This window comes from Balearica regulorum, chromosome 4 (genome assembly GCF_011004875.1).
Source record: "Balearica regulorum gibbericeps isolate bBalReg1 chromosome 4, bBalReg1.pri, whole genome shotgun sequence".
NCBI classification, from domain to species: Eukaryota; Metazoa; Chordata; class Aves; order Gruiformes; family Gruidae; genus Balearica; species Balearica regulorum.
In genome coordinates, this window is record NC_046187.1 from 2,183,507 (window position 1) to 2,204,432 (window position 20,926).

A 20,926-nucleotide genomic window follows, 5' to 3' on the forward strand; every position below is an offset into this window, starting at 1 on the left:
GTCTCCGCAGATAGGTCATGCGTGTGTTGCTAATCAAAAGCATTTGCCTAAGGCCTTTGTCTGCTGCTTTAATTTTCTGGCCCAAGCCATTGATTGTAGAGCACCCAGCTTCAAAGGTGATCGCAGCCCCTGCAACGTCTGTAGCATTCGATCGGTTCTTGGGGTGCTGTTCACTTCAAACCCGGCTGCCTGTTTACACCAACGTGAAAGGCAGGGAGTCGTTAAACAGGACAAGGGTGCTGCTCCAGGGAGTCGGTGGACATGCTGCAAGCATCTGACAGGCTTGCAAGTAGATGTGAGCCTGCCATGGAGGACAAATCTCAGGCCTCAAAGGTTACATTTGCATGGAAAAACAGAAATAGATGGGAGTGATTAGGCCAAGACAGCAAGATCTGCCTGGCATGTTTGTTCATGGTCTGTCTGAAAGAACATTTGCATAGGCATTATCTGAGAAGGCAGCTACTCTGAGAGGTCATTTGGATAAACCAAGCTCATTTCCATTTTAAGTATGCAAAGGAGCTATATTGGTTGGCATTTGGGATCGCAGGAGTGTCACTGACTAATGAACACGAAGGACGTATTTCGCAGTCCCCGTCCAGCTCCCGTGCCTTCAGAATAAAGGTACGTCACTCCCAGCAGTCCCGTAGCCTCCTGCTGCGGTTGGAGGGCAGGTCTGCACCTTGAGCAAAGCTCCCGGAGCAGGGAGGAACAACTGCCAGTTCTGAGCAGCTCGCTCCTCCTGCAAACCTGTCGAGGTTAATGCCGGACTTTGTGTCCAGCCCGTACAGTCCTGCTATGTAGTTTTTCCCACCGGCATCATAATCATTGAAAATGGATTCCTTCTTTTGCTCCTCAGGATTTAGCCCAACCATCAACTGATAAGGACCTCGGATCTTTCTTTCGAAGGTAGCATTAGCATCCTAGGCACAGGGAAGGGCGAGTGTTGGTTCTTGTCTCTGGATGCTACCTGTCCTACTGAGGGGAGAATCCACGTAAAGGAGTTTAGGTTATCCCTTACCCTAGCAGGTGGGATTTGGTACCACCTTTGCTCTCCTGTCCTCCCGAACCACACTAACAAACGGCATGACTTAGCAGTCATTCCAGCATAAGCCTGCCAGCTGACATTCGCTTTAAGGGAATATTAGTCGCATTTTATTCAGCCTTTGCCTATACGTGGAAGCTGACAGCAGACTGTAGTGCAGCCACAAAAGCACGCGGACCAGAGGATGCACGCAAAGTGTACCATCTAGTGGCGTCTGGCTAAACAGTGCTGTTAATTCCCTGCTGCGAAACCCGGCTCTGGCAGGCCACCCAGGGGGATAAGGGCCAATTCAGAGCAACCCCCAGCCTGACCTGGCTTGGATGATCCTTTCTCCTTTGAAGTAGACTGCCTCCCTGCTTGAAATGACCATCAGTTTTAATGGAAAGAAGACTTTGAGAGAGTATTTCCAGGCAACCTCGTATTTTACTTCTGTTTCATCCTGCAGTGTCTGTATGCAGAGTAGATTAACGTACATGTAACGCTGCCTCAGCGGTGCATAAAGTGAGGAGACTGAAAATACCCAGCCCTTGTACGAAGAGCTTTCCCTCCTCTCTGTGCTCTCAGTTCTGAGTAAATGGAAGCAAGAATTGCAAGCCCCAGGCCATAGACTTCTGCTTTTGCATATGTCTTTCCCCTAAATCCTAACAGAAATGAGGATCTGCGGCACATGTGCAGCACTGCTGTTTCTGGAGTCACTTGAACCCTGGGGGCCTCCTTTTCTTCAGCAGGAAAACAGTTGCCAGCATTTTCACAAAATGGGTGTGTTCTCTCCACGGCTTTGCTCAGTCACTCAGTAAACTTAGAGAATCTTTGGTGTAAATGCTTGATGCCTCTCTGCCTGAGGCAGTGCCGGCACAGGCAGGGAGTTTTGGTTAACAGTTGAATTTGAGGCTTGCACCTCAACACTGAGGTGGCCGAGCAAGGAGCAGTCAGTAGTTTCGGAGTAATACAGGAGGGGGAAATATGTAGCAATTCCTTCTTTCTTGCTAAGCCATATGTAATTAGTAAGTGTCAGCTCAGCCTCCTGTCGTGCCATTAATGCAGCTTAAATTCACGTTTCTGCCAGTTGTTTTGTACAGTTCTGGGTCATAAAAAATACAGCATCCAAACAAGAGACCTCAGGCTGGGGCAGGGAGTGGGGAACATGCGGCGATGTGGCTGTAGCTCTTTTCACTCAGAGACTTTAAAGAACCTCCATCTTTCGGATGTAGGTAGCAGGGAATCAGAATATAGTACCCCAAATGAGATGGCGCTCTCAGTCCTTGTTGATAGCAGAACCAATATATCTTCATGCGACCTGATCAGGTATTCAGATTATCACCCAGATGTGGAATTTCAGCGTTTTCTCTGTTTCCTCCTTAACGTCTTCTTTGTCAGCTGTTGCTGAATTGGCCCTGCTCCTCAGGAACCGTAGCCGTATCCTCTCGTTGTCGTCATCCATGTGACCGGCGTGATCACGGTAATGACCGATGTGGCAATGTGTTTCCCTTCTGACAGGCTGAGCTCATCGGGAGCTTGACTCACAAACTGGAAATCCTGAAGGAAGCCAAGGAAAGCCTGCTTGCAGACATCAAGATGAACAATGCTCTTGGAGAGGAGGTGGAGCTGTTGATCAGCAAGCTATGCAAACCTAACGAGTTTGACAAGTACAAGATGTTCATTGGCGATTTGGATAAGGTGGTGAACCTCTTGCTCTCCCTCTCGGGACGCCTGGCCCGCGTAGAGAACGTTCTAAGTAGTCTGGGGGAAAATGCCAACAGTGAAGAGCGGGTACGTATCTGTACAGCCATAGCGTCTCGGCCTTTTTTGGGATGCGGGGCAGCAGCAGTCACAAGAATGCCCTTGTATGAGCTAGGACCTCCAAAGGCTCACAGGAAGGCAGGTTTCTTAGCGCTTACATATAAGCAGTAGCAAATGCAGTTCTGTCCCTGGGAATCTTGGTCCCGGTTTGTATAAACATCTCAGATCCTGCAGCTTTTGTCTCGAAACAGAACGGCCGTGTTCGGGACAGCCTGTCTGTGACCTGCGGCTGGAGGAAAGGCCGTACGGCATTGCGCATCGGGGAATACCCCGCTGCCTTTTGCCACGGTTGAAGCCGCTTTTTAACATTCTTTGGGTGGTTGTGAAAGAGAAAGCCAGATATTCCTGGTAGTTGTTGCTTTTGAGCCAGTTTTACTGACTGTCTTGGAGCACTTTCTGCCCCATATTGACTAGAACATTCGCAGTCTGATTCAGCGGGATTCACGTTCAATCCGCGATGAGGAGTTTGTCCTCCTTCCCCAGGCTTTTGACTGTGTGGCTGGGAGCTTAGCAGCCATCCCGCCTCCCCCAGAGATGGCAAACATGGTGGCGGGGGGAAGGAGAGGGGGGATCAGTGAGTTTGGTGCTGCCGATACTGAAGCACTCTCTCTGGTGTGTGCAGAGTTCGCTGAACGAGAAGAGGAAACTGCTGGCTGGCCAGCACGAAGATGCCCGGGAACTGAAGGAAAACCTTGACCGTCGAGAACGGGTGGTCTTGGAGATCCTGGGCAACTACCTCTCTGAGGAACAGCTCCAGGACTACCAGCACTTTGTAAAGATGAAGTCCGCACTTCTCATAGAGCAGCGAGAGCTAGACGATAAAATCAAACTGGGTCAGGAGCAGCTCAAGTGCCTGATGGAAAGCCTCCCCACAGACTTCACACCCAGGGATGCAACAGCAGCAGCTGCCCTAGCTGCAGCACTTGCTACCTCTGCCGGGGCCGGTGGTAAAACACCTCCAGCAGTCTCCTCCTCACTCTAACCTTTCCCAGGTGGACCGGGGGTACAGTCCTCCTGCTCAAGTCTAAACCAAGTACTTGGCAGATGGTTCTCTACAAAGACAATGAACAGAGACAGGTTTAAAACAAGATTTTAATGAAGGAAAAAAATAGCAATAATAAAGGTTTTATTTTCCTTTCCTTCCACCTCTGCTTCTTGGAAACTGAAATCAATGTGGAGGGAAATCTCCTCTTGCCAGAGATGAGGAAGAGTCTCACGAGAATTAAACACATTACCTTTAATAAAAAACACGACCTCCTCTCTTCCCTCTTTCCTGCCCCCCTGGCACCTCATTAAATAATGAAGGATCTAAAAGAATGAAGCCTTAAAACTAAACCCAACCCATTCTACTGAACATTATTGATATTTATATTTTTTAAAGAACAAGACAGAATGTGTAAGTTTTTGTACATACTCTAATCAGTTACTTGATTCTACTTTGTTCTGTATGTAGAAAAGACATTTAATTTTGTATTTGTGAAAACCTTAACAAAAAGAGGGAACCCCAAAGATAGTCATGCATTAGCTTGGAACATCTCTTTGTGGTTTTGTTGCTGTTGTTGTTTTTTAATATAATAAAGGGCTACCAGAAGAAGCTTCAACCCGTTCCAACACACGCTAATTAAGTGGCCTTGCGAAGGAGATTTTGGCCAGGAAAATACAAGCTTTCCTCTTCTGGATCTTGCGATCCTCTGATTCTGGAGTTTAAACACGCTTCTGTGAGAACCTGCATCTGAGGAGTCCAAGTTAGCATGAAATAACAAACTCAGTTCTGGGCTCTGCGGGAGCGTGGGGGGAGTCTGTCTTTGTTTTGAATAATCTATCCTGTGATCCGTGTTACCGCTGCAGCCTGAATGCATTTCCGTGAGATGTGAGAGGGATCTCTAGTGACCTTATTTACAGGCCGGTTTCTTTGAAGGGATGGTGTACGCTAGGACTTTTTTCTTACAGCGCTACCTCATTTGTCTGAACCCACTTCATCAGAAATTATTTTACAGGCTAGAAGAGGCATTAACTTGAAATCTGATATTCTCTCCCTTCCCACAGAAATCATGCACATGTAATCATAATGTTGTGCACCCTGGTTAGATAGACAAGAGCCTACCGTGCAGACTGTTGGATTATTTCCTAGTCAGGGCAACCTGGAATCACTAAATTTGCCTGACTGAACTTTATCGTATCAACTTACCAAGTGCTGGAGGATAGCTGCCAGTTTGCAGTCAGCAGTCCAGGGCAGACTCATTTATTCTGTATGGAACCTGCTTTCCTCTCTAACGAGCCGCATTGCCGTTTAAATGAAACGGCTAGAAGCTGCACGCATCACCGTCACGGCTGACGAGCCAGATTCGGGTCATCTCTCTTCTAACCTTGCAGAGATTTCCTGCTGCGGCAGCTTCTGATTCAAGCTTCTCCTTTCTCCAGGGTTCATCCCATCCTATCTTGCCACCAGGACCAGAGCCGAGATTTTAGTCATGTCCATTTTAAGTCCATTCGTTTTGAATTTCAACTCTAGCATGTGACTGAAAACTACAACATTCATTGCTTTCAGTGCTGGTTTTAAAGCCCCTTTTCTTTTTTAATAGCTCACATCATAGCTCTTCCACGGGCAGCTTGGCAGACTAAAGAAAATGCCAGTGCCCTTCCGTCATATCAAGCATCAATTCTCCATACTCAAAAGAAAATCTACCTGGTTTTGTAATGCTTTTTGAAGCAGCCAGCCAATTACGTGTGATGACAGTGAACGTATCCTTTTCATTACTTCTGAGCCTGAATGCTGCTTAGCCATGTAGACCGTTTCCTGAGAGTCCTAAGCTGGGGAACTGATTTTTATATCTTAATATTTGAATCAAAAACAACAGTGGAGGGAAAAGTATTTTTGGGGTCACTCAAGAATAACTATTTGTTTGAGTGGAGTTTCAGGAAAAACAGCGGGGGGAGCTGTTTCAAGCCAATCAATACATTTAATTTGTCCTAAAAAAAATAATCCTACACAGTACTTGAGTTTAATTTATCATATTTAAAAGTTGTTTTCATTTAGTTTTTTTTTTACAGCCACCCTTCCATCCTCCACTTTCCAAAATAAATCAGAAAGATTTGGCAAATCTGGTAGGCTTTTGTGAACAGCTCGAGATCTTCCCATTTAGTAAGTTCTTTCTGTAAAAGAAAGTCCTGCAGCATTCCCTCAGGCCAGGAAGAGCCTCCCATCCAAGCGGGGTCTGCCCGTTTGCTCCAGGAACCAGCAATGGCTTCAGGGGGAGCGCCTTGGGCTGCGCACGCTGCGAGGTCCAGCTGCCTTCGTCGAGGCGGGATGCGCGACTGACGGCCATCGTCACTCTACGTGCTGGCGTTACGCTGCAAGTCAAGTGATTCCAAGTGGCGGGCAGTCGGCCAGCCTTGCGGTATATAAGGCTTTACTAAACGGCGTGTAAAACAGTTTCTTTTGCCGGGTTTCCAGCTAAAAGTTTTGAGGTTAAGGGTTCCTGGTGGTTTACAGGAAATTCGGATGTTTGGCATGGCTCTGCGGTCCAGCAAGTTTGGGGGTTGACGATGAAAGTCCTACGTGTGCTCCCACTGTACACACAAGCATCAGCTAATGAGGCAAGCAATAGTTACTTACATTTTTATAACCGCTTAGATCTTGAGGTGAAAAATGAGTTAAAGCCCATATTTCTGTTGTAAGCACTGGTAGGTTTATCATTAGGGAAACTGTCTTTGGACAATTTACTTTGTTCCAAAATTGCTCTCTTAACTGCAAGGTTTGCTGAGTTTGGTAGAAGCACATCTTGACATGTAGTTAAAGGTAATTAAAACATTGGCCAAGCCAGTAGATTTACTTCTCGATGCCTTTGGCAAAAAGGGGAACCTATTCATTGCTCCTTATCCCACCTTGCTTTTCTCTTGTGTTTTTAAAACTAGAGTATAATGGAAACTCATTTCCCAGAGCGATGACATGATTTCACGGGACAGAAATACCACGGAGAGCATTTTACGCTTATTGTGTAATCCTTGTAAACTCACTGAAACAAATCTGAATTTAGGGTCTGGCTACATGAGATTTTTAGATCTGAACCTGTAGTTACGTGGCTGCAGTGGAGAAAGCCAATAAGCTAGACAGAGCAAGTGTGATTTGGATTGCTACCCCTTCCCCAAAATCCAGTGCCTTGTGCCTCCCAGAGCTGGGGTATTTCCCCTTGCAACTGCAGCAGGGGCTAAACATTACAGCACGTCCAGAAATGGAATACCCTACCTCCCACTCTCAGCGGCACTGGCTGAGTTTGCCGGCCAGCCTGTGTGGCCTCTCTCTGTAGGTGACAGTGGATGAGCCTCCTCCCCAAGTCAGTACAGAGTACCTGAGTCAAGTACCTTCTCCAAAGCGGTCTCCGGAGAAGTCCCGTCGACTGTCAAAGGCTCCTGCGACAGCTACCTGGTCCGTTCAGCTGGCCACAGTCGATGCCTAGCACAGGCTGAAGTGTGTGAGGAGAAATCCTAGTGAGGACAAAGCAGCTAGTTACGTTTTTGAGATACATTGCCAGTTCAAAGTGAAAAATAATTGTACAACAGCAACGCGGTGCCTCGTCGCCTTCTGTGTTACACCGAGTTTGCACATTACGGTTGGGAACTTAGCATTTTCCCGGTACTCTCTCACTTGCTTGGGAACCTGGATCTCTATTCTGCTTATTTCTTTTGTCTGCACACCTCTGCAACTAAAGGATATTACCGTGTTATCTGTCTTCTCACATTGTCCATTCTCACTCTTAGTTTAACAGCTCACGTGCAGAGAAAACTTCCAGTTTACCCAGTGCTACTGGCTTCTGTGTTTGAGGCCAGTCAGAAGAGGCACAGGGAAGAGAGTGGGACCATATTTTTTTCCTGAGTCAGCATTCCTTAAATTCTTATCTTCCACGTTCAGCCAGTTTCTGAGGGACCTCTCAGAAGAAAAGCGGATATAAATCATCGTTCCACAGCCTCCTGCTCAGGCTGTAGCCCTGGCACTAGAGAGCCGGGGTGCGCTTTTCCTGGGCTTTGAAAGGAAGCTGCATCACTGTCATTGCACCCAGACCCAGCACGGGGGAACAGAAAAAGATGGAGGCACGCACTTGCACCGTGATGCTGTCTATTGCGCAGGATAGCAAAGCAGGTCTTTTAAACTCTCAGTAAGTCCTCACATGCTTTTAGCAACGTGCTGCGCCTACCGTCAGCTCTGCCCACCATGCCCTGTGATGTAAGAGCCGTGAAAATATCTAGTCATCCAACTTAGAATTTGCTGGTTTGGTTTTTTTTATCAGAGCCCTTGGGCGATCGATGGTGACAAGGAATTCACATCAGATGCTTTCCTCAATACTAAATCTAGTAAAGAGTGCTTACATGCTAGGGTTTGTTGCTTAAGTTTATACATAAGTTACTTTGTGAAGGGTACCTATAAAATCGGTCAAACACAGAGCACCAGAACAGTTTACACATCAGGCCCGATCCATTATCTCTACAAGCCAGTCATGATCATGATCGTTTAGATTGTTAATTAAGAGAAGCAAGCAAACCAAACAGGATAGCATTTCATACTCACTCCACACAAATCCTGAATATTAACACGAGCAGTGACTTGTCATTTGCAAAATGGGAAACAGAGTGAGCTTTTCATGGGAGAGCCCATGCTTTAAATAGGTATGAGCAAAGGAGGGGCATATCTAGAGACCCAACCCCCAGGTTTCTCCATTCCTTACTCAACCCTCCACCAAGCCAGTGTTTACATCTGTACTTGATTCACACGAGAGCTGTTTCTTCCTTTATATGCCTTCCAGAGGGGATTGTATGCTGAGCATGGCATGGCATTAAGGCTGTGTTCCTATAGGACTGGTGCTCGTGCCTCTGCACGGAAACCAAGTGTCATACACCTCTCGTGTGTTACAGGGTTTTTCTAGCAATGCATTACTAACAAACATCACTTGTATTGTGCAACTGAATGCATTTAGGTGGCCAGAATGTAGGACTCGGTCCTTTCCCGCCTGGCCTGGCCAGACTCTGCTGTTCCTTTTCAATACAAACCGCAAAAACAGGCTGAATTCAGGGTGTCAGGTAGTCCCGAGCTGTTTGCTAGACCCTTATAGGCATATGGTTTATGCTGTTGCTTCTACACATGCAGTAACACCACCGGTCCAGCTGTAGCTCTGGCTGTTGTGCAGCTTGCTGTGCATTAGCGCTATAAAACCTTGCGAAAAGCTGCTGTCTCCTTGCCTATTGCAAGATGGCGGGAAGCTGGAGCAGGCTGGGCTCAGCACCCTCAGCTGGGCTATGCGGGGGTGTCAGCACAGCTCTGCCTGGATTAGGATGTGGGATTAGAAAAAAGGGTTAATTTTCCTCTACACTGTAAAAAAAAAAAAAAAGGTATGAGCCAGACAGCTTTTTCCTCTGTGATTTGCAGCTTGAGACCATGCAAGGTCTCAAGGTTTCTGCTAGGGTTGCTGTGTGAGCAAACAGCCTTCAAGAGAAACAAGAACACCCAGCAGTGCTTCTTTCATTCATATTTGTTTTAGCACTAAATGAATTTTTATGACTGAAATGAAAAAAAAAAACCCAACGCATAATTCACCTGGGGAGAATAAGAACTGGTGAAAGCGCGGCTGAATACTGAGGAAACCGCTTACAAGGGACCCACTTTTGCACAGCTTTTTGTGCCACAGGTATTTTGCTAAGCTAAAATAAGATTGTGATTTAAAAAAAAAGGATCTGGGCAAGCTTGGAAAAGATGGGATTTAAAGATGAGAAGCTATTGCAGGAGCTTTGGAGGAGAAAGTGGCTTTCTGCAGAAGTTTCTCTCAGCTCTCCACACCGGCTTTGTGGCAGGCGCCATTTTACCTCACGAAGGGGCTGGGCCCCGCACTCTGTCACTGCCACACACTGTTGAAGGGAGCACTGCGCAGCAGGGGGGGTGCCAGGACACCCCCCCCAGCACTCATTCCTCACCAAAAAACTCCAAAAAAGATAGCAGAGCTTGCTGCCCACCCCTCTAGGTGTGTTTTTATAGTTAGCACCTGTGAGGTAGTTGGGGCTAATGAGGGACAGCTGGGCTCAGCAGCCACCAGCCAGAAGCCTGCAGGAGGATGCACACCTCAGCCTGAAGCCTGCTGAGAAAAGGTGAGTACATCTGTATTTTAAACATTTTTTACCTCATGTGGGAAGGATTTGCAGCCTGGGACTGCCTGCTCACACCCACTGTGGAGCAGCTTATGGTTTGAGGCTGATTTTCTGAACTAAAGTGACAGAAATTCTCTTTGGTTTGTCAATGTTGAAACTGGGGCCAAGGGAGCAGGAGGTGAGGAGACAAAGGAGGAACGTGACTGTCAGCATAGCACGTGCTCTTGCAAAGCTGGCTAGTGCTCACCTTTTCACTTTGTACAGCAACTGTCGGTTAATTTCTTGTATCTTTTGTTTGGAAGAAATTGTCTTGCACCCTTTTTCTTGTAAATTCCAGTGGAAAGTGACCCCACTGGCTTCTCATGGTCTTCGTCCCCCCAACCTGGATTGCTCATCCCCTTCCCTAGCACTCTCCTTCCACATGCTACACATACTTACACCATGTACAGTTACTGGGTGCACAGTGTCCTGCAACTGTCTTCTGAGGCTGTGCTAGAGTGTCACATCCATGCTTGTGTAGCTAGGGAGTCACTTGGATGGCCTATTTCTGTCAAGTGAAGTTAATGTGAGGTGCTCAGGGAGAAGTTATTTTTTGAGAAGACAAAGCTGCTGGTCTGTCTTAGCCATCACTCCTCTTTTAGGTCCTGCATGAGATTTTAATTCCTGTCACATCTACTGTTTCCAAACTCATCTCTTCTGCAATTGGATATTTGTTCTCTTCCTAGACATGAAGCAATTACATCACTTAATTTGCATTCATAGACTCATTTAGGTTGGAAAAGACCCTTAAGATCATTACTTCCAACCATTAACCTAGCATTGCCAAGTCCACCACTACACCATGTCCCTAAGCCCCACATCTACCTATGTTTTAAATGCTTCCAGGGATGGCACCTCAACCACTTCCCTGGGCAGCCTGTTCCTGTGTTTGACAACCCTGAGGAAGCTTTTCCTAATATCCAAATGGAATCTCCATGTTCTAAGAAAGCCGCACAGCTGTTCTGCAGGGTTTTCAAGGTCCAATTTTCCCTCTCCATGATGCTGTAAGCAAATAAAGCACTGCAGCTGTGATTCCTCATGAATAGCCAGGGATGGAAGCAAGCTTGCAGGATTCAGCAAATGCATCCCTCTCAACAGGGATCAGTGTTGTTCCCCTCCTCCCCTCAGTCTCAGTGTTCAGGCAAGCAAGGGGCAGATTCTTCCTATAGGCTCTTGGCTCCTGTCAGGATGTGTGGCTGGAATGCAAGACCACCTACGCACAATGCAGGATTTAAAGTAAAAAAAAAACCAAACCACCCACACCCTTAGGCTTTCCACCACTACCCCCAGAAAGCAGGGCTCAGGGTCCTCCCAGAGCTACAGACAAGCTGAGTTCACCATGCACTTCCAGGAGAGCTTATTTGGCAGCAACAAGCCCCACTTTTACCTTCACCATGACCCTCTGCCTGCACCAGGGTGTAGTGCTCCTGCTTTCCCCATTGCTCTGGCAGAAGAGAAGTCTTGTCATCACTCTAGGAGCCAGCCAGGGCATTCTGTGTTTACTCTGCCTGATTACCAGTGTCACTTATAGGAACGGAATTATTTATAGCTCTGGGACATGGGAGAACAAAACTCAAGAGGCAGGAAGCACTGGCAAAGGCATGCTTCCTTCCTACCCCTTCTCCTGTTTTGTGGTCTCCTTAGTGGTAACTGGCAGTGTTAGAAAGCAGGATAAGCCTAATTAACTCTACTGGAAAGTACAAGAGGGGGGCAGCCCCCGTGAAGGCACTGTTTGTACCCTGAGCATAGACAGTCAGGAACACTTGTAGCTAACCTACCTACATGAGTGCAATGGCAGCTTAACAGGCAGAAGTGCAATCAGCTTTACTCTTGTTAGTGCTGAGACTCATATCCATCACCTCCTCAGGGCAGGCAGGAACAGAGTAACCAGCCAGGATGGATGTAAGCTCTCCTGTGCCTCTGCAACATAAGGGCCTCCTACACTTCATTTAGCTTACTTTCAGTCACTTAACACAGGGATAGAGGGGGGACACATGACCAAGGCAGTACTTCCCCCCCACACCAACACCCCACCCTAAGTACAAATAGCCATAAAAAACCCAACACCTCAAGGCTTATTTGACAAGGCAAAGCATCAGCAGGACTTGTCTCATCTTTGCCTAGTAAACAGAGCCTATCCTCTAGAAACTGACATCCTGTCCTGTAAATAATGCAGTATATGCAGGACAGCAGTTACAAGCACTATTATCTGTGCCCTGTCAACGTCAAATGAGATAGTCCTGCAGCATTCCCAGGCTCCTGCTATCTTTGTGCTGCTCCCACACAGGAGATAAGTTACAGCAACCCCTTCTCTGCCCTGCCAGCAGGTGCGTACCAGAAACTTCTGCTGAACTTTGGCACTGCAGCAGAGCCCTTTGGTGCATTCCCCAGACACATACCTTCCCCGAGGGACCGGTGCCCAGAAAGCCTACTGCTTATTTGCGTACCAACTCCCTGGCTATCATTAAGCTCCATCAGCTCTAGATAACAAAGAGGAAGAGCGCTGTCTATCCACACTAACCATGTCTGTGCCCCCAGGGAGACTGGCAAGACAGACCTACTACTCATGCCCTTTTGGCAGAGCTGCAAGAAAGCCTCCATAATAACAAGGGTCATCAGAGAGCAAAGGCCATCATTGAAGCAGGAGGGTCCACCTTCTAAAGCAAATGCCTCCATGACTCATGGGGATGCCCAGCTCTGGGACAGCTGCTGCAGTACAGATCTGGACAGTCTTACTGCTGTGCAACAATTGGGCTGACAAGAAGGCAACAGGCTTGCAGCATGTCAGGATCTCTATAAAAAGCCTTCAACAAGTGGTATCACCCTTACCAAGCAGCTGGCCCAACTGCTCAGCTGTTCAAAGGAGCAGCAAATGCAGCCCTAGTCTAGAAGAGCCCTGCTGAGAGAGATTAGCCAACAGAAGTCAAATTCCACCACTTGAACATCATTTGGCCAAGGCAGAACTCACCAGCACAGTCAGGTACCAGCTGAGCTGCACTGGGGCAGCACTGTTGTACCTTCAGTAGTCACAGAGCCAGGCCCCAAACCTGGGCAGCCTGCCCAGGGTCCCAACTCTCCACTTTACCTTTCATCAGGTCCTCAAATGCTGCAGGAGTGCCAGCTCGAGCCCTCTCTCGGGTAGGCATAGCTAGCAGGCAGCTGGAGAATAGCAGTAGCAGACACACTCCAAGGTATTGCACAAGCAGAGCAAAGAGGTTGTAAGCATAAGAGACTTTTTACTAAGCTTTTTTTCTTTTTTGGGTCTGCCTAACTGCAACTGGTTGTGCTTGGTGCTCTCAGGATTTAATACCTGTAGTAACCCTGTTTGTTACAGCCCTCAGACTGCATCTGGAGCTTAGCAACCAAATGTTACAGACACTGACTCACAGGCTGCTCTGTGCATCCTCTACAGACCTCGCTTTTAAGCTGTCAGGATTCCCTTTACACCCCACATCTTTCCCCCCCACCCCAGCAAGCGCAGTTAGCCTGACTTACCTGTTCTTCTCCACTCCTCAAGTGCACTAGAGTGCCAGCCTGCAATGCTCCCAACTGCTGAGCATGTTCTTGGAAAGCAAAGCTATTTGCAAGAGCCCAAGCCACGCCCTGTCGGCTCCCCATCCCCAGCAAGGGGATGCGAGCAGCACTTCTTGGTCAGAGATGTACGATACAAGGCCGACACACTTGTTGGAGCTTCCCCGGCTGGGATTAGTCCGGAGTTTAGAAACCCAACAGCCAGGGACTGCTCACTGCAGCAAATGGGGTTAAGGGAGCAACTCCTGCTAAGGTAGCTTTATTCCCAGTAAATCATGCTTTGCCAGCCATGTGGTCTAAGTCAGTACCAGCTGTAAGGCTGCAGCCTAAGGAGGCACCTAGATGGATACATACCCCTTCCCACCCCTGCAGCGCACACAGGAGCAAGCAGATTAGAGCACAAAACAGCAGAGAAAGCAGCCATTGCAAGTTCAGGTTTATTTCACTATGTGAGGGGGCGGGAACAAAACAAACCAAGCTATAGCTGTTCACTGAACTTAATGGCTTTGACTTTGAAGTCACCCTCCACAGCCAGGTATTCAATTTTCTCCATGCCCAGCCGATTAGGGAACTGGAACTCTGCGTCAGGCAGCTTCACCGTTGCCTCCGTTTCATTGAAGGAGATGGAAATCTGTGGAGAGCCACAAAAAGCAAGGCTAACGCATCACAGCTCACAAGCCTTGCTCCCCACTCCCTCCGGTGGGTTTCAGGACAGATGAGGCGGCTACTGGTGTCAAGGCCGTGCTCACTAGCTCAGCCTCCTCCCTGCCCAGCAGAGGCACAGAGGGGAAGAAGCTTGTTTGCTCTGCCCCAAGGTCAGCTCCAAGCTCCTGCAGTGAAGGGATGAGACAGGCCCAGTCTGAATCTCAGGTCAGCGCTTTAATTGTTCTTACTTGTGTGGCTTGCAAAGGCAGGCCAGAGCAGAGCACTTAACACATCTAAGCTGTTGGGCATTACCTTGAGCAGAGCAGGTCTAGACACTTGGTTGGCTTTAGCTGCAAGACTCCTCCCCTGTTGCTTAGTCCCTTTTCCATGCCTGTTCCTTCTCCGCCAGCGGTACAAGGTGGTATTAAAAAGCCATGCCCTTGGCCTACCGGTGTTCTGTGCCAGGGGCTTACACACACGCCTGGGGCCTCACCTCAATCTTGTCACCATGCTGGAAAGGAAAGTCAGCCTTCCTGTCCTCCTCACCCCACACGCCGCACTCCTTTGAATTGCACACAATGGTGTTGACATCCCCGTGACAGTCGAAGCGAGGGTTGAAATGCAGCATGAGCGTGCTGCTGTCCTTCCCTACATTCACAGCAAACCTGGGGAAACAGGCAATGCAAAGAAGGTGCCTGCGTAGCAGCCCCAGCTACGCAGCGCCGACAAGCCGAACACAGCAGCAGCTCAGGCTTCCCCCAGTGCCGCACCAATCTGTTGGCCATCTCCTCACTCACCCTTTGGCATCGGACAGGATCTTCCCTTTGACCTTGATGCACTCACCAGGCTGGATGTCCAGCTGAGTAACGACCAGTCCCTGCAGGGCCAAACCACAGGAGTTAGTCTGTCCCAAGGCAAGCCTACCCCACCAGCCGCGCTCAGGCCAAAGCACAAACCGGCTCTGGCAGACCCAAGCGCATTTGCAGTTTCCTGGTAGAGGAAAGGTTCACTCAGGCCAGCTGCCTGTCTCAGCCCCATGCCAGAGCATTCTAGTTCAGAGCCACCATCCCACTGGGGTCTCCCACCCCACCAAGCAATATAAGCTGACAAGGAGGTGATTCACACCCATGTAACCAGACTAGGGTACAGGCACTAATTTACCAGCTGCTACAGAAGGCATCCTTGCAAGCAAACTTGCACCTTCAAGTCATCAGCGGCCAGAGCCATTAGCACAGGATTCATGTTAGTTCTGAAGCTTTTCTAACACTGGGTCTCCCCCCTTCCTTAGGTGGGTCTCCAAGCAACACAAGTCACTAAAAAAAGTTTCTTGTCTTGACATAAAGCAGCCTACACACAGGCAAAGGGGTCAGTGGAGCCCACTTCTGGCTGCAGCCCAATAAAACAGAATAAACACCTCCGGGAAGCCCTCACTGCAGACAAGGGGGCTTGATCCTTTCCTCAAAACCAGATTATTCACTCCCCCAGCCACAGATCCCCAAAATAGCCTTTAACATCACCAGCCTCCCTCAGCTAAAAAAAAGATGCTGTTTGGTGAGGTGAGGCATAACTCAAATCACACTTAGCTGCCTGTGCTCCAGGCCCAAGTGCAATGATGCTGAGGTCCACTTCACTATATGCCAGATGAGGCAGGGAGACTCATTTCAAATTAGTTATATAGTTTACTTGGGCTAGTTCTGGCCTGGCTTGTGCAGGCCCATGCCCAGGAGATACAGGCTGCTGCGCAGCCCAGTACTCCTCTAGGACTGCCACCCAGCCCCAACAGTACTTGTCCTCGTGCCTACTCCCTGCTCTGCCCACATACCGACCGCTAAGGTCAGGTTTCCCCCAGTTCCTAAACTGCTTATCGTCACAGCCCTAACACTGCCTTCTAGCTGTACTTCTAGTGCAGTGCTGGAGCACAGCCTGAAACACAGCCTCCGCACCCAAGGGGGTCTTTCGAGGAAAAGAAGGTTAGAACACCTTACCATCCTGCTTTTCTCTGCTCCTGCGTTAAGAGTTAGCCCAGCCCTGCACCCAAAAGGCATTTTTCCAGAAAGAAAATGTAAAGTTTAAGGGAAAAAAAAGTTATAAAAAGTATTCAACCTGTAGAGTTGCAACTGGCCCCAAACCTTTGGGGTACTCAAGGATACAAACATGCATTAGAACAGCTTCCCCATTTAGATAACATGCCAGAGAAAAGGAGTAGAAGAAAAACTACTGGTCAGCCTAAGTATTCCTCCCATAGCCATACATCAGTCTAGCATTTCCTCCCAGCTAATCCTTTTCTCCTCCTACCCCTGGCACCAAGCCCAAAACCCACACACAGCCAACCCCTAGTCCTGCTTTGCACAGCAGCCCAGCATCTGAGGAGACACTCACTTGCTCCATGCTGCAGACACCAGCCCCACCAGACAGGACACCCCCGAGCCCCTGCTCTGCAGCCCAGCGTGACACAGCACTCAGCTCCCGCAGCTTAAATCACTTGGGCAGGACCATCACATGATGGAGGGGGGGTGAAGAAGGGGATTGATTGCAGCTGTTTGGGGCTGGAGCTTTCCCAGCCATTTAAAGTGGACAGCGGGAGATCTCTATCGATATTGTTCTTTGCAGGCAGGATGTGTATGATTTTAAAAGCTAGCGATTGTTTGCTTCTGCGTGATCCTAGAAATCCTTACTGTAAGCTCTTCTAGCTGCTACGCAGTGTATGTTGGCTCTTATCCCAGGAGCCTGAGCTCTGTGGCTGTGTGCCTGCAGTGAGGTGGCTGCTTTTTGTTAAGCGATCCCTGTCTAAAATCAGGGTCGGAGTCCTCTTGTTACTGCTGCGAAGTGACTGCCTCTGAGAAGATGTGTGTACGTGTCCTCCCAGCTCAGCTTTGTGCTTGCAAGGAGCCTGACCTGATGGGAGTTCAGTTAACTTCAGTGAACTACTTGCAGTTAAATGAAACCAAAGGGTTTGTTATATTCTATTCCAGCATTTTAGAAGTGCCTGAAAATTAGGATTGTTTGTGTGGAGCACTGTTAGATGTGAGAATTCAGGCCGCAGCTTTTCAAAAGTAGCGTGATCTGGCTGGTTCCGTGCCAGTTGCAAAAGACTCCAGAGGGAAAAGAGAAATGCTTTGTTAGCGGAGGAAGAGGCCAGGCAGGGCTGAGTGCAGCCGGCAAGAAAGGAGGCTGCTTTTACCAGCTAGTCCCTAATGCCTGCTTTTCCCCTTTACTATGTCACTTCAAAGCACGCAGCATGACTGCCCCGAGGGGCTTTGCAGGGAAATGAAGGCGGAGCGGCTGCGGTGCTTTGTGGGTCTGTGTGGCTGGATCAGCTGGGTGCTGCTTGTAGCTTTGGCTTGGCCTTAGCAGGGTCCTCGGGTCTCCGTGCCTCAGTTTCCCTCCTACATGAAGTGACATCAATGGCATGCAGCTTCACAATCCTACCTGTAAAACTTCAGTCAGAGCTGCCACATAAATGTAGCATGCTACTTGTTGGTTAAGCCACGCTGGCCTGCGAGATACCTATCTGCAGATAACTTTAGGAAGGGCTGCGCAGGGCAGCTTATGAAGCAGCCCAGGAATTTATGGCCAGGTATCAGGAGGAAACGCGCTGCCCCGCGAGAGGCTGCTGGAACTTCATTAGAGCGTGCTCGCTGTTGTACGAGCAGCATCCTGACTCCTGACACCATCCTTTGCCGCAGATATCCCCCTCACCCGTTTCTGAACATTCACGTGGCATTTCAGCATCTCGTATGACCCCGGATGAATCAAAGCCGACCTGCGTTTGAACTAGAAAGTCACAAGCCTGAACTGGAGCCCTGTGACTGGGGTAGATAAAAGAGGGCAAAATGCTGACCGAAAGTCCTACAGGGAAAATCCCGCACATGCTCTGGCCTCCAACTAACTCCCTGGACGTGCCACGCATATGCAAGAGCCACACTGAGGTCAGGAGTTAACCGCAGGAGCAGAGATGGTGCGGGTAGCAAACATCATCGAGAGCAGGCCCCTCCACGGACAGTTCGGAAAAAGCCCGAGTAATTCCACCTTAAGTTTGCCCCGGTCTCTAGCATGATGTTAGCTGGGATCACGTGTTATAGATAGGCTTTAGGTGCCTGCTCTCTGTGCGCCTGAGTTACCGTGCAGTCGTTCCCCCGTTCGCTGCCACGTGTGAGGGGTGAGCAAATTCTTTTCGGTCGGTTGGGTTTTTGTATTTGTTTTCCATTCAGCTCCATGAAATCCCTGGAGACTTCTCTCCTCCTTTGAGTGCTGCGGTGTTCCTGGAGAAAGAGCTGCCAGGAAGGGGAGCGGTGCTAGGGCCGTGCACTGCCATAGCATCGACCACTCTGACTCCCTTTCTGAAATGCACATTGCTTGTGAGCTGCTCTTCTGGCCTGAAGTCTTCTCCTCTGACTCTTTCATTCAGACAGGGGAATATTTCTAATAATACGTGGAGACTGCACTGTTTGTTTTCTTTGAGTGCTCTGTACTGGCAGCCTAGTTGGTTTAGCAACAAACCCTTTGGTCTTGCCCCTGATTTAAAGCACTCGTGGTCTTACACCCTGTGAAATCAGTAGAGTGTTTATTCTCAGACTACAATGCTGAGATACCCAACTGCCTTCCATTTTTTCTAGGGATTAAAGCCAATGGTGGGGAAGACAGAACAAAGAACATCTCCCTTTTTGCAGCCTCCAGTGAGAGGAAGCAGGAGAAAATTCCCCAGTGGGTCTCCTTCCTTTTCAGAGGGTTTGGAGAGGAAGACAGGCAGCAAAGCAAGGCCACGCTGCCCAGCCTCACCCCACCAAGGGTGACCCCAGCCCCTCTGCACTACACAAGGGAGGGGACACCTCGTACTGCCCACAGAGAAGGGACTTGTCCCTGACATACTCTGCTGTCTGGGATGGGAGCTTTGTGCCTAAGGAAAAACATAAAGCTCGCAGCAGGCACGGAGAGAATTAGGGTGTGCTTCTAAGGCACAGGGCAGGGAGCCAGAGATGCTGCCATACGCAAGCCGCTCTTCCACCCCAGGAGCAGCAGGTGATGCTCAGAGAAGAAACCCTGGGCAGAAGACAGAATGCAGAGAAGAGCCCAACTTAGCTTTATTTGGATTGTAGCCAAGCATTGCAACATACACAGACCCTCAGAGACAGTAGATGGGGTGCGTATAGCGTACATGTTCCCATTTCCAGGAGTTCCTGCTCTCTGGCATGTTTTTGGGGACAAGTGCTGCACCCAACAGGCAGGTCCAGCACACGCAAGGAGAAAAGAATCATCTCCTGCTCATCCAGAGGGTGGTGCCCAGAAGAGTTTTCCCCTGAGGGGGGTGGAAATTAAGGGTGCTCTCCCCACATCTGGTCTCATAGGCTTCCTTGAGGACATGGGGCCCTCCCCAGTACCAGGGCCCAAGCCCAGACTCTTAATTCATGTCTTGATTTGCACAGGCTGATGCCAGGGAACTGGCCAGTCCAATTTTCTTGTAACTCCCTAGAAATGTCCCAAACTTGCTTTTGAAAAATGTAAATACCGAAAAGATACTTCATGCTGATTGTTCCTCTTTTTAATCTTCGCAAGAGAAGACACACCCCAGCCCCAGGCAAGTCATATCCCCGGCTAATCACTCCTACCATTAGAAATTGTTTACCCCTGTTTTTGGAAGGTATAAAAACACACCTCTGCTGCTGGCTAACTCAAGGACTGTGGTATATTCTCTAACCTCCATGGACACCGGGTACACAGGACAGCTCTTCAGTCTCTGTGCCTGGTTTGTCTCGCACTGAACCTACACACGCTAGTAGCTGCTGATGCTACATATCAAAGTTACTCATTGCTGTAGCTGAGAAAGAGGCCCCACTTCTTGCTGAAAAAGCAAATAGCAGCTTTCTCCTCCTTTGGAGCTGGCATCCAGCCTCAGCTCCAGCACAGTACACATGCTTCCCTGGGAGGACACCACTGCTTCAGCCATCACACCAGTGGGAACACACACCTGAATCACTTTGGCTGGCCAGGGAAGGAGGACAGCCCCTCCGATTCATTTTCACTAGTGCAAGATTTATAGTGGTAAAATAAGTACAAGAAAAACTCCTCACCCTTTTCAAGTGTGAGCTAAAGCTCACAGTTTGCTCTAAGTTAGGGTGGTTTGGTTTTTTTCCCCTTTCTAGAGACAAGAACACATCTTCCTTGAAGAAGTTCAATCTCAGTTCATCAAGCAAAGACAGCATCTTTCTCTTGCACTGTCTTTAGGGAGTATTTGTGTCAATACTGCCTGGATGGGATTCTGGTCTCAGCAACAGCCTCTAGTTACTCTTGCAACCTAAATATTATGATGTTATAGCATAATAAATACATTCTATATATATATACACACACACAAAGCTGTTTGGGGATTTTAACTTAAGCAATGATCTGCTACTGCTGTTGATGAGTCTGATTCTTCCCATTTCTCCCATGGCATGTTGGAACAGGTTGCCCAGAGAGGCTGCGGATGCCCCATCACTGGAAGTGTTTAAGACCAGGCTGGATGAGGCTTTGGGCAACGTGGTCTAGTGGAGGGTGTCCCTGCCCACGGCAGGGGGGTTGCAACTAGATGATCTTTAAGGTCCCTTCCAACCCAAACCAAACCATTCTGTGATTCTATGTTAGTTTATCTCATCCAAGAAGTCCCTCCCTTTTTGCTCAAGTAGTCATAACCCCCTGGAGACTTTTGTTGCACAGTTTCTCTGGACCCTTGTGCACCAAAGGTCCCTTGTATGGCTGGCT

General features: G+C 48.7%; 2 protein-coding genes across 9 annotated transcripts in view; one reads left to right on the forward strand and one right to left on the reverse strand.

The window, feature by feature from the left end:
* The window catches only part of SHROOM3 (shroom family member 3), a 149,718-nt gene extending 144,539 nt beyond the window's left edge, over nucleotides 1–5,179 (forward strand). For all 8 annotated transcript variants that reach the window (XM_075750889.1, XM_075750888.1, XM_075750892.1 and 5 more), the window contains 2 exons: nucleotides 2,540–2,812; nucleotides 3,465–5,179. In XM_075750889.1, the coding sequence (XP_075607004.1) occupies nucleotides 2,540–2,812; nucleotides 3,465–3,824 (633 nt within the window). In that variant the 3' untranslated portion in view covers nucleotides 3,825–5,179. The remainder of the gene's footprint in view (nucleotides 1–2,539; nucleotides 2,813–3,464) is intronic.
* An 8,782-nt stretch (nucleotides 5,180–13,961) lies between these two features.
* On the reverse strand, nucleotides 13,962–16,704 carry LOC104632043 (16 kDa beta-galactoside-binding lectin). Its single transcript, XM_010297787.2, has 4 exons — nucleotides 16,568–16,704; nucleotides 14,986–15,065; nucleotides 14,682–14,853; nucleotides 13,962–14,174 (listed from the first exon to the last, which is right to left on the reverse strand). The coding sequence occupies exons 1-4, from the start codon at nucleotides 16,574–16,576 to the stop codon at nucleotides 14,022–14,024; spliced, it is 414 nt and encodes a 137-aa protein (XP_010296089.1). The 5' UTR covers nucleotides 16,577–16,704; the 3' UTR covers nucleotides 13,962–14,021.
* Nucleotides 16,705–20,926: the final 4,222 nt, after the last annotated feature.

Excerpts from the sequence above, each read along its gene's own strand:
- LOC104632043 (XM_010297787.2), bottom strand. Across the intron at positions 14,854-14,985 it reads ATCCTGTCCGATGCCAAAGG|GTTTGCTGTGAATGTAGGGA; the intron begins GTGAGTGAGGAG and ends CTGTTTCCCCAG. Across the intron at positions 14,175-14,681 it reads AGCATGGTGACAAGATTGAG|ATTTCCATCTCCTTCAATGA; the intron begins GTGAGGCCCCAG and ends GGCTCTCCACAG.